General features: G+C 44.2%; 2 protein-coding genes across 2 annotated transcripts; one reads left to right on the top strand and one right to left on the bottom strand.

The window, feature by feature from the left end:
- Positions 1–697: 697 nt before the first annotated feature.
- CCNH (cyclin H) lies at positions 698–7,770 on the top strand. Its single transcript, XM_010152356.1, has 7 exons — positions 698–765; positions 1,223–1,433; positions 1,713–1,876; positions 3,879–3,949; positions 5,655–5,766; positions 6,356–6,416; positions 7,726–7,770. Exons 1-7 carry the CDS (start codon positions 704–706, stop codon positions 7,768–7,770), a joined length of 726 nt encoding a protein of 241 aa, XP_010150658.1. The 5' UTR covers positions 698–703.
- Positions 7,771–9,011: 1,241 nt separating this feature from the next.
- RASA1 (RAS p21 protein activator (GTPase activating protein) 1) lies at positions 9,012–12,391 on the bottom strand. The gene is made up of 3 exons (XM_010152355.1): positions 12,314–12,391; positions 11,114–11,248; positions 9,012–9,849 (listed from the first exon to the last, which is right to left on the bottom strand). The coding sequence occupies exons 1-3, from the start codon at positions 12,380–12,382 to the stop codon at positions 9,766–9,768; spliced, it is 288 nt and encodes a 95-aa protein (XP_010150657.1). The 5' UTR covers positions 12,383–12,391; the 3' UTR covers positions 9,012–9,765.
- Between the last annotated feature and the right edge of the window lie 624 nt (positions 12,392–13,015).

The following is a 13,015-nucleotide window of genomic DNA, read 5'->3' on the forward strand; positions in this document are numbered from 1 at the left end:
TTTTGTCACCTGGCCATGAAGGTGTAACCTGTGTTGTGCCTTGTCAGCCCTCCCTTTTCCGGGTAGGTGTGGTGAGTAACAAAGAGTTTCTTCTGTGAAGATGTGTTGGAAACTCAGAAGTCGGCTGCCATTGCATGCTCTCTGGATCCAGACCTTATATATCATAAGTGGCCCCTGTATAGTGTGTGTGCTGGGTCAGGCTCACCAAGTAATGTTTTTGGGAAACACCTGCTTTCCTGCCAGCGTCATGCAGATCAGCTTGAAAGTTCGGCATTGACAGGCTGAAGTACTTCCAGACACAGAGAAGCATGAATGTCAGACGTGTTAAAGTCACGTCTTGGATGGTGTTGCTCACAACTTTCAGGATCATTTTTTTAGTCATTGCTTTTTGAATTTTATTTAAATATCAGGGTTTTCACATGAAAGCATTGTAGGCTTTTTGAGCATTGCCTTCCGAAATACGTTTAAAAATGAAGGAAAAGGTAACCCAGCTGCTATTTTGTAAGGCTTCTGCAGGCATAAATGTATTAGACTTGGAGGTATTTAGTGACATGGCATAGTGTGCACACTAGTGTATCCTTTGTAGTTGATGTTCAAACTTTTCTGTGATTTCATTTTTTTAATTTATTTTTATTTTTTCTTAATCCATTTCTGCTTCTATACTTACCTTTCCCTCCTTTTTTTAATTTAGGGAACAGCTTGCATGTATTTCAAACGCTTTTACCTCAATAACTCGGTGATGGAGTATCATCCTCGGATTATAATGTGAGTTATCCACGTATTTTGAGTTACTTTATCAAATGGAACATTGGAGGTATAATATAATATATAGTATATAAAAATATATATAAGCATATACAATATACACACAACATATACATTATATAAGTATATATAATATATAGAATATATATCGTATGAGTACCTATAATATGTAAATATATATGAGTGTGTATATTATATATATGATATATATTGTTATACTCTCTCTCTCTATATATATAGTATAATATCCGTAAAGACTTGAAAAAGTGAGAAGAGAGATCTAAGAGCTTAAATATGAGTAAAGACAAAGTATGGTCACTTTCATTTTCCATTTGGAAAAGTTTTCTGTGCTCAGAACACGGTGCTTTGAAAAATACACATTTTGTGGATGGAATTCTTGATAAAAAAGATGGCTTCTGCCTATGTCAATTGTTTGCTTTTTTTTTCTCTCCTCAAGGCTAACATGTGCATTTTTGGCCTGTAAAGTAGATGAATTTAATGTCTCCAGTGCACAATTTGTTGGCAACCTTCGAGAAAGCCCTCTTGGACAGGAAAAAGCTCTTGAACAGATACTGGAGTATGAACTACTGCTTATTCAGCAACTGAAATTCCATCTTATTGTCCATAATCCATACAGGCCATTTGAAGGATTTCTGATCGATTTGAAGGTAGTATTGCATTATATCCTACAGACTCCATATACTGACATAATTCCAGTCTATTGTGGGTTGTGTTGGAAAACTGTTTCCCTTTGTGCCTGTGACCTTACAGATGTAGTCTCTAAAGCAATGGGCAGATATCTGAAAGGAGGTCTGTTTAGTGGTCTTAAGCACTTTAAGTGGCCTGCTACTTTTTAGCAGTACAAAATATTGTTGAATCCTGTGTTTGGAGCTCACAAACTGGAAGACAAGAAACAGCCACTTACTTTCCTAAATACTTGCTTTCAGACTCGTTATCCAGTGCTGGAGAATCCTGAAGTTTTGCGGAAAACAGCTGATGACTTTCTCAATCGAGTGGCTCTGACGGATGCGTACCTGCTCTTTACTCCATCACAGATAGCTCTCACTGCCATATTATCTAGTGGCTCAAGAGCAGGGATTAATATGGAAAGGTAGTCTTATTTTTCCTGTGATTTAAACAGCTCACTTGCTGCTTGTTTAAAATTGTTGTGTTCTTGAGATGCTTAACTAGAAGTGTGTATTTACTGATTGTTAACACTCTGGTTATGTCCTTTAAGTGTGTCTCAAAACTGAGGCAGTACTGTGTTTGGGTTTTTTTTCCATTTTCAGAAAGTAGGTGATGAATGCAATTAGTTGGTGATTGGTTTTTATATTCCTTCAGAAGAAGGAAAAAGTCAAAGTAATAACTTGGCCCTGGTTAGAGCAGCGTAGGTTTTCCAGACCCCTCTAGAAGATTAGAGTGAAGAAAGTGGAAATACTGTAGAAACTGAGAGCATGAAACACCTAAAGAATCACTTAAAGGAAAAAAACATTTAAGGTACTTGAGGTTACAGAGTGAAATGAAATTACACTGAACTGAGTAGTGGAAACCAGTCAGTGGAAATGTGGAAACCAAGTGCTGTGTTTTGCTGGTAGAACTGTTCATGGTAATGGACTGGGGATAAGGTGCTGTTTTAAATCAGTTCCTTCTTTCAGTCATTGTCAAACACTTTGATAGTATGGCTGAAACATGTGGTTTGTTTAGTTTTTTTAAGGGCAAAACATACCCTTCATAAGAAGAGCAGAGTTAGTTGCAGCTAGTGTTTTAATCACATGGCACTCTGTGTGAGCATCTTTTAAAGAAGCTCTCATTCCACCTGACCTAAAAGAATCTCAAATCTCTCTCATTCTAAAAGCATGAGACTGTGGGAGCATGCTCTGTAGGGTTCGCTGTCCCCCGAGTCGTATAAAAACGTTCAGGTTCTTGTGATGACGCATCGAGGTACGTGGGCTTGATCTTTGTGCGTTCATGAAGGACTCGGGTCTTGCACCGTACAGTTGCTCTGACCTTGTCGTTTGCTGTTTTGTGTGTTAGCTGATGGACATGAGAGAAGCTAATGCTGCAGCTCGGGTCTGTGGGCCTGCGAGTAGCTGCACCTGCAGAGGTGGTGTGGAATGTGGCAGGTTTGAAAACCCATCGCTCCCATGGTGTCGGTGCCTAGGTCGGTCTTGAAAAAGTTAGAGCTTGGGGAAAGAACAGATGCTGCTGTGCTCTGGCAAATAGGTGGCTCCAAATTAATTAGTCTTCAGTTCTGGTGTCAGCACAAGGGTAAGTAGCGGTCTTAAATATGAGCTCTGGGAGAGCAGTGATGATAACAGGGCAGCTGTTGGCTTAGAGGAGTTACTGTCTTCATGGTGGCTGGTGCCTCAGTCTGGGAGCTGCAGCTGCTACAGCTGTGCATGTCCATTAAGTAAGTTTGAGGTTTATACAGGCTGAACAGTGGTATACTTTGGAGCCTCTGCGTTTTTTGTGGTGTGTCCGTAAATGCGTTTCCCAGGAAGCAGTAAAAGTAGTTGTTTGTCGTGGATTTCGGTGAGGACTGTTGTTCCTGTTTGTTGGGGGTTTATCCAGGTGGTGTGTGCATGTATTCCTGTTCTTTCCAAAAGGCAGTTTCAGTCTCTGAGGGAAGAGGAAGGGACTGGGAGACTACGAGGCAGCATTTAGGGTTAGTTTTCAGATGCCAAAAGAAGCAGTCCCGTCTTGCCAGCCTTCCTGTCTCCTGGTCTGTCTGAAGACTTCCGTGGTGTTTGCTTTTCCAGCAGTCATGCTGTGCATCGGTGAGATGTTAGTATGACATTTTACGGCATCTTCGAAGTAAGTTGGCTTGACTCGGCGGGGCTGACTGAAACAAATGCTTCATTCTGCGGTCTTGGAACGCTGGTTCTTTACGAGGCTGGGAATACTTGTGTCACGTGCTTACAGAAGGAGTTTGCAAGCGACAGATTGACTTTTTTGTCACTTTATAGTGTTTATATAACCAAAGTGTTCTCATTAGGGTTAATTGTAAAGCTCTAGCGGATGTAAATAATGAATAATAGACACTTTATTAGCTCATGGTAGCTGCCAAAAATAATTATGACTTTAAGAACTTTTTCTTCCATATGTCTTCACAGTTACTTATCGGAAAGTCTTATGCTGAAAGAAAAAGGAACATCCTTAGCCAAGCTGCTAGATGGCATGAAATGTAAGTAACCGTTGGAAAAATGTGATCAACAGTATCTCTGAAGGGGGAAAACCCTTTTTTTCCTTTTTTACACATACACACACACCCCCCCAAGTGAAAAAAGGCTTTAAGCAGAAAGGTGTGCTTCAAGTGATTGTCTTCATGTCAGGGCTGGAGTAAGGTAAGTAAAACACGGGTAGTAGAATGAACTACCTGTACGATGAGGATGCAGGGGCAGGAAAGACTGAGGCTTTCCTGCGATATAAACAGGTGAAATTAAAAGGACGAGATGCTTCTTGGAACATGCGTGCTGTAGCGGGTTAAGTGCTAGTGGCTGGCTCAGAAGAGGGAAACCTATTTTGAGAACTAGGTAATGTTTTTTTTGTAGTTCAGGATGAAAAACCTCTTTTTAGTCACTGTGAGTTAAAAATTACAGCCTCAGGCAGCCTCAGCCTGCGTATTGGCACTTGTGCCACCAGAGGGTACCTTTTCAAGCGCAGTGATGCGTGGTACGTCATCTGCCCGGATTTACCCCTGCCTTCTGCTTTGCAGCTGCAAAGGTCTTTCAGAAGAGGCTTAGGTTTGCCAGTTTGGGGAATGGATACGGATATATAAAAATACATATACACACACAAATATAAATAGTAAGAGTGGTTTAATAGCATGCTCTAGCTGAGATAACGGGGAAGGTACCACGCTGATTATTATCTTTCTTTAATTGGATGGAAAGGCTGGTATATGAGATTTCCAGTAAGTAATCAGTTATTTAATGCCTTAAGCTAATGCAGGCGTTTGAAGTGGGGGATTGGTAGCATTAGAAATCCAGTTCTCTGACTAAGCTGACTTTAGTAATGAATGCATGAGACAAGTCACCAGGGTCTACAGATTCAATTTAAATTGAACTTACAAGCTCTTCCCTTTCTCTTTCTGGTAACAAATCCAGTGTTCAGGTTTCCGATGGTTAGATGCTGAGGAAACACTGGGATCACTTGTTCTTCACTTGCATTATTTTGGAAGGTAGCTTTAGCCCAAAGGCAGCTCTTCTATAAACATGGTGGCTGGAAGGAAATTTGGAAGTGAGTGTAAATGACTAGTTTTCTGAGAGCTGGTGCTAGAGGAAAAGTTTTTCGTGGGGTGGCTGTAAACTTAATTTGCGTTCTTAACGAGACTGAAAACAACCTTTCCTTTTCTTAAGACCGTGTTACAGTGCTGAATGCAAAAAATACCTGTGTGTTTTGAAGCTTGTTAGCAGAGTAGTGTAAACCCTGCGTTATAAGAACTGAAGAAATCCAGCATCGGCGATGCTAACAGCTTGTGTGCAGCTTCTGCTCTGCTTTGATGTTGCTCAGAATTAATCCCTGGGTCTCATAGGTGTAACCTTCAACCCTCTACCTTTTGAGTGGTACGGGAGGTGGGAAGTTCTGTAAGCAAGCAGGTCGGGGGGAGTTAAGACTTTGAACATCCAGTGCTTGCTTGGACAAATGCAAGTTTTGGGCTTCAAAAATTCTTAGATTTTGGTTTTTCTCTGTGTGCCATTCTGATTTTTTTTTTGTAGGGTTTTTTTTTCTCCGAGTAGACGCTGCCTCAAAATGTGTACTGTGCAATGAGGGAAGGGAGGATGGACTGTTGGCTCAGGCTTAAGTGTGAGGGATGGGCAGTAGCAGGTGCCATACTACTGACCGATAAGCTTACTTATTTGCTTAGAGCTGTGTTTTTGACACCACAGGCATGAAAAATCTCCTGAAGAAGTATGAACTGCCAAGACCTGAAGAGGTTGCCGCTCTAAAACAGAAATTAGAGAAGTGTCACAGCTCAGAGCTTTCACTTAATGCAAACCTGTAAGTAGAGGCTTTCTGATGTGTCAGACTTGTGCCTTTTTTATTGCTAGAGAAACCCTAATTTTCTCCGATCTGCGTGAGTGACTGAAAGCGAAAACATCTAAACGTACACACCAGGATGTCTGCGCGCAGGCTGACTGTGTGAGGGCCTGCGGGAAGCTGAGGACCGAGGTACGCCCAAGGGAGTGCGCTTGGTGACGTGTAAACGGGCGCTTCCGTGCTGCTCCGACGGCAGGCTGTAGCGCTGATTGCTTTGTAACGCAGAGCTGGAATCCCAGGTGGCTTCTAAGGTCTGGACACTTGAGGTCATACGGGGTGGGAATCGAGGGCTGTAAAGCCACTTGGCTAATACAGGAATTGTGTAAGGGGTTAATGCCTTCTGAAGACTTTTTTGTGTGGGTGGCAGAGGACTCCCTGATTTTTTTTCTTATTGGCCTCTTGACTACCCACCATCGACTTCCAGCAAGCTGTTAATTGAAGCGTCCCTAGTTTTTTATGTGACCAGTATGTCCATAATCTCATCTCTTGGCCTTACAAGGAGTCTGTCTTATACCTAAACATTGAACTTGTTTTTCTGGATGGGGGTTAGGAGGAAGAGGAAAGGCTGTGAAGATGAGGAATATGTCACGAAGAAATCAAAAATGGATGAGGTCAGTAAACCAGTTGTGCTTGGTTTTTTTTCTGCTCTAACTGCCAACACAAAAGTGCGACAGCTACCCAGGCAAACTCCTGCATCTGCTCGTATTCTTTCACAACGCAATTTTTCTTTTTTTTTAGACAGAATCCTTTTCAGCCTTTTTTTAATGACCCCGAGTCCACCCTAGCCTGCCTTTGCGATTATTCCTAAACACCCCAGTCCCTCATGGGAAGGGAGGGGTAATGCAAGGGCCATCCCCCCAGCTGCTCCCTGGCCTTTGAGCGTCTTCTGGTGAACCACAGAACGACGTCAGGGTTCACTGCTGTAACTGTAAGAGTTAAACTCCGTGATGCCAGGGAGGGGAGACAGCTGTGAAAGTGAGTTTTGGAGTATTGGGATGAAAGGAGTTTTTGGAAGGCCGGAAACAGAGCACTTGAGGAGAAATCCTGGCTGTACAGGTGGAAACACTCCTCAGAATGTGGGTGACATAAATGGGTATATGCTGAAATGTACACAAGCAGGCTTTTTTCACGGAGGTTTTATGCGTGTGTTTTCTGCTGGCCAGTGTTCTGAAACTGTCTTCACGTACTTTATTTGGCTTCTTGCGTAAAGCAGAAAGTCGGCTGCTGGACTGAATTTCCCCATCAGCCGATTAGCTGTCAAGGCTTGCACAAAGGACGGATGGGTGGCTAGTACCTCCGGGTCTAAGGCCAAGGGTAGACACGGTGGAGACAGACCGAGGAGGGTGACTCAGCAAATGAAAACAGAATCCAGGTGGTTCTTCAGACCTACACTGAGTGCGTGTCAGAGCCTTCACTCGTAACGGGAAGCAGAGAGCATTCTGGAGGAGGAACAGCTTTGTAAGGAGCCCTTCTTAACTGTCCTTCTCTGGATGCTGAAGATGTGCATCAGTCTAAGACACCTTAAGTGTGGCATTTAGTAACAGCTGGAGAGGGTCATCATTCTAAGCTTTAACATAAAATGCAGGCTGTGTGGGTTTTTTATAATTGAGGGAGTCGTGCTGTTGTAAATGGTCACAGCAGAATGTCAGACCAGAGCATGACAGTGATTTGAACAAAATCAACATTGAAAATGCATTCAACCAAAGCATGGAACGTGGGTCATGTTTTGTGGTGGCTGTTCAATACTGTAAAACCTCTGCCTAGTGTTTACTTCGAAGGCCAGGGTGCCTATTTGTTGCTCCTTAGGTTCTCTCTAACGAGGTGCCAGTGCTGCATGGGGGGGCGTGGCCTGTCCCACCTCAGGGTGGAGCACAGCCCACTCTCACACGGCTCAAGGCACGGCTTTTCCCCTTCCCTCAGGAGGAGTGGACGGATGATGATCTCGTGGACTTAGTGTCGCTCTGAAGGAGGATGGAGTCCTGCCGCTGTGGAAACAGCTGCTCGGTGTCACGCGTGGAACTTCTGCCACACATTCCTTGCTCTGTGCCCTGAGGCACTCGTTCTGTTGGATGCTGGTATCTTTGCAATAAAGTGTTTGCTAAAGTAACTAGGGTGGTTCTGTTAAATCCTCGTCCTTGCAAGGTCAAACACTACTGAGAAATTTTTGCTCTAAGGAATCAGTCAGGGAAGAGTTTCGGGTCTGGAACAGCTTGAGATACGATTGCAGCTACTGGGGTATCACACTCCTACGCTTGGGTCACTGGGCCTGTGGGGAACCAGACCCCTGCAAGCAGGAGACACCTGCATCAGAGCAGGACCCCTGCTCCCCTCTCCGCGGGCTTGTCCCTGAAGCAGCTCCCGTAACGCTCGGTATTGGCTTCTCAGAGGCAGCAGCAACGTTGTGCCTGTGTGGTAAAGTGCCTCGTTGCTTGCTCTGACTTACCTGGGGCCAACCCAGAGGAATGTTATTTGAGTCTGAAAGTAGTTAGGTGTCTTCCAAATCTGGACCGAAGTCTGTTTCCTTTCCGTATGCTGTTGTGGAACATAAGCAGTTCGGTCATGCAATTTGGGGAGTTTCCTGGTCTCCTTCCTGTTGCTGCATTTTGTACGTTGCAGGCAGCCAACTCTGTTTGCCGCCGTCTGTCTTTTTACCACCTGCGCCCACCCAGCTTGGTCTGCGGGATAACCCGCTCTATCCACTCCACCAGGGTCAGCAGCTGACAAGCAGCTGTCACAGCTTTGTTTCTGAGAGCCCAACATCCCCTATGCATTGCCCTGGGAACCGCTGAGCGGAGCTGGCTCACGTCAGGCTGCAAACGTCAGGCCGTGAACAGCCTGCAGCAGTCGCTCCTCGCCCAGAAACGTGATGGGCTGGGGCTTGTGTCACCTCGTGGTGTACAGAGAGGACAATGTAGGGCAGGAGAGGGTTGGAAAGGCTGACACTGAAACACCCCAAATCTTACCATCTGTTTCTCTCACCCCGTGAGAACGTACAAGTGAAGGCGTAGGGGGGATTGACACTACGCAAGTGACGCCACGTGAGCATTTCGAAGCGTAAAAAACTTCCACAGCAGCCAGAGGTAGGCAGTTTCCATAAAGAGTTGATCTGCAGCTTGATTTATTTAAAAAACTTAATTTTCACTTATAAAAATAATATTTATGGTAGACTTACAGTACACAAAAGACCAACCAATACATATTTTATGAAATGGTTTAATGAATGCATGCATGTCTAGTACAATGATCAATAAATTTACTGAGTTCAACTTAACCTGCTGTTGTAAACACGTTACAAAAGCATCGTGATTTATCTGGATACACAGTTCTTGATGGAAGAACTATTCAGACTGAATCAGTGGCACATCAAAAAAATAAAGCTGACGAGACCAGTTCTTTCAACATGATTCCAGCAAGAGAAACAGCGTGGTATAAAAAAGTGTACAGTAAAGATTGTTCCTACCATAACATCAAATTCTGGAGACAGTAAATACAAGTTAAAGTGGTTGAAACAGTCAAGTCGTAATTATGGTGACCAGTCAGAAATTACAGTAAGAAACGTTATCCAGTTACAGGTAGCCGTCAACACATTCCATGTCAGTTGAAAGCTCTTTCCACCAAGACAGCGAAACTTTGGCAATCGGAGGCGCTGGAAGTAATTCTCAAAGTTCAAGACACAGTCACAGCATTTCCTTTGCGGAAGGTGAACTGTACACCAAGGCTCAGAGGTTGTGAAAACTGTTTCCAAGTGGAAAAAAGTGCAAATGTCCTGCACAGATAGCTTAAAAAGCTGCTGGTACAATCATTCACCAACAGGATCTTTGTTTTCTTTTTGCATAGTTCACACATCACTGGGAATGTGACAGGGTGTGCTATTTTTGGCAAGAGCAAGAAGAAAGTGATACTGGTGTGAGTCGCCACGTCAGGCATGCTGGATCCATGCAGAATTCAGGTAGAGGGCTGCTACCTGACGCTGTTAGACACGGAATACTGATTCTGTTTTTGCTGAAGCAGTTCAGTAATAGCCAAGAGCTTCTTAAGAACATGCTGTAGAGAGAGAGTCAGTAAAACTGCACATTAGCTACCGGAGACTTGCAGGACAGTCTTGCTCAAGAAGCATTTTCAGCATCAGCCTATCAGATCCTAGTTTAAAATACATTAAAACAAACAAAAAAGGGCAACAGCTGATTCCCCAGTCAGTAAGACACTGCTTCAGAGGGAAGTTAACCAACTTCGCCTCTCCATCCATGGATCTTTTTGCTGCCTTGTGGTGAAGCAGGAGGCTAAGACGGCACCAGCTGGATGTGCCATGTTTTGTTTACACGTGTACTGGTACATCAGAGAAGTGTGGCCAGCAGGTTGAGGGAGGGGATTCTCCCCCTCTACTCTGCTCTGGTGAGACTCCACCTGGAGTGCTGCATCCAGCTGTGGAGCCCTCAATATCAGAAGGATATAGACCGGTTGGAGCGAGGCCAGAGGAGGCCACGAAGATGCTCAGAGGGCTGGAGCCCCTCTGCTATGGGGACAGGCTGAGAGAGTTGGGCTTGTTCAGCCTGGAGAAGAGAAGGCTCCGGGGAGACCTTATAGCATCTTCCAGTACCTGAAGGGCCTACAGGGAAGCTGGGGGGGACTTTTTACAAGGGCCTGTAGTGACAGGACAAGGGGTAACGGGTTTAAATTGGAAGCGGGGAGGTTTAGATTAGATATCAGGAAGAAATTCTTCACAGAGAGGGTGGTGAGGCACTGGAACAGGTTTCCCAGAGAAGCTGTGGATGCCCCATCCCTGGAAGGGTTCAAAGCCAGGCTGGATGAGGCTTTGAGCAACCTGGTCTAGTGGAAGGTGTCCCTGCCCACAGCAGGGGGTTGGAACTAGGTGATCTTTAAGGTCCCTTCCAACCCAAACCATTCTGTGATTCTATGATTCTATCAGGAAGCAGAAATGGGAGGTATCACTAGAAAGTTAACGAAACCAAGCTTAGTTCTCAAACGAAAAAAAAAATCCAAGATCCTAAAACTAACAACCCACAGAGCCTGTCAGGAAACGAGTAATTCTGTGGGTTTAGCCTTCCTCTAGAAACTGAAACCTCCTCTGGCAACTTTAAAAAAACCCACTCTCTTTGGTTTTGTTGCATGAAGAAACATAACTACGGACAAAGTATTTACCTTTGCGGCCAGCTAATAACCCCTGGTGAAAGGCACGTATTTCAACATGCTATCAGTCACCCCCCTAGCCAGAAATGCTCCTTAGCATCAGGGTGCTCTGTAGTAACTCGGACATCCCGCGGCTTGTTTGTTAACGTTCGTCACTTACCTGCATTACACCTCGCTCATTACTGAGCGTCCGCAGTTCGTCTGAGTGCGCCACACAGATCTCATGCAAGGCCGCCAGATCACGGGACAGGTCAGTTCTAGAGTGCTCTGTAGTGTCTGGAAGCTCAGGAACATTCTTTAACAGAAACGATGAGAGCAGATTTAGGGTGCTGAGTACCCGGGCACACAGGAAAGCAGACACGACTGGTTTATACCCCAGGGCCTGCAGTGTTAAGTCCTCCCAGGTCCACCTTTCTGTTAGGAGTTAACGTATTTCCTCCTCTCTGCAACCGTGTGTTTTATGAGTACACCCCAATTCCTGCTAGCAGGGTTCTTACTAAGAGATCTGGTACTGCTACGCCTCCGTTGGGCTGACCAGAAAGCTACGGCGTAGAGAGAACCAACACTCCCTCCAAATGAGGGGGAATCTATCCGTCAGCTGCTTTTTTTTTTTTCCATCTGAATGAGAGAGCAGCAGGAACAAAAAAAATGCACCAAAAGTTGCCATTTAACCAGAAGAAGATGGCACATGGCAACCCACCCGAATGCCACACTGGTTTTTGTATCCTATCGAAATAAGCTGAGATGTCTTCTAGGTCACTTTTAAGGGATCAGTTCAGGAAGCTTAGCACATTCTTTTCATCGGGGGCATTTAAAATGAATTTTTGGTTTAAGAATACACACACATGACATGAGAGTCCTGACTGCAGTGAGTGCTATGGCACACCAATCAGTAACACATCAAAGAACACAGTAACGGCAGTCGCTGCCGGCCTGCAGGGTCTCGGACGCGTGCAGTGACACGTTTGGGAATGCCTGACCAAAACTCAACCACCGTTTGTTTAACAGCAGAACTTCATTTCAACCTCTGGTCACACAAAACTGTGTGACAAGTTATATATAAGAATTTTTGTTTAAAACATTTTATTTTGGGGGCAGTATTTGTAGTCTCAAAAGCAGCACCTCTCCACAGAGACCCTAAATGAATAGAGGCTAAGATGACACATGGTGCTTCCATTTCCGTGCGAGAGGCCGGCAGTCTGCAGCTTACAAACTTGCATAAGAACAGTTTATTCAGTTACAAGTGTTCAGAATTGTGCGGGAGACGACACATTTTTGAGTTACTTAATAGAAAGCATAAAGGATTTTCATTCATAACATTGCTCGGTAGCTTCCAGTACAGACTTTTTTCACCACTTACCCCAAGTTCATCCAAGAACATGATCATGCGATGTTTGTTGCTCTTGATGAATGGATTTACCCCTTCCATATACGGCTCCTGGTAATTACAAGAGGTATTCGTTAGAACGAATCAACGCCAAGGTAACTGTCACACCTGAAGCGAACAAGGGCAGTCAGACGAAGGACACTGCAGAACAAGTGTGTCATCTGCAGCTATGTTGTTTCTTCGAGTGAATTTTTAATGCCTGCTGTGCAGACAGTCGAAGACTACAGAATTCAGTATTTGCTTGTGTTACAAAGATTCCGGATCTTCAATCCAGAAATTTTCATGCATACTGACAGTATTTAGAGATTAATGTCTCAATACCTAGCTGCAATGAACAAATGCTCCACTTTCAAAGGTATAATCTGGAATAAGTGCCCTTTTTCTTCTTCTTCCATTAACACTTAAGTTCCACGATATGTCAGAAAAACAACCTTGTAACAACAGCCTGAGATCACTTTCACTGTGCTTAAGACAACTGATTTATTTTTCCAACCACGTTTTTTTTGGCATGGGAACTGAGACAGACCAGTTGTTGCTGACATCCTCTTAGTGCTGTAATTTAAACCAGATTGAAAGCCGTGGACTTTTACTGCAGTACGTACACTTGATTCACATCATCACTTACGTCTGGTGATATTAAAACAAGTTCACATAGAAGGGGTGCTCTGAAGTGCT

Source organism: Eurypyga helias, unplaced genomic scaffold, assembly GCF_000690775.1.
Source record: "Eurypyga helias isolate BGI_N326 unplaced genomic scaffold, ASM69077v1 scaffold22675, whole genome shotgun sequence".
NCBI classification, from domain to species: domain Eukaryota; kingdom Metazoa; phylum Chordata; class Aves; order Eurypygiformes; family Eurypygidae; genus Eurypyga; species Eurypyga helias.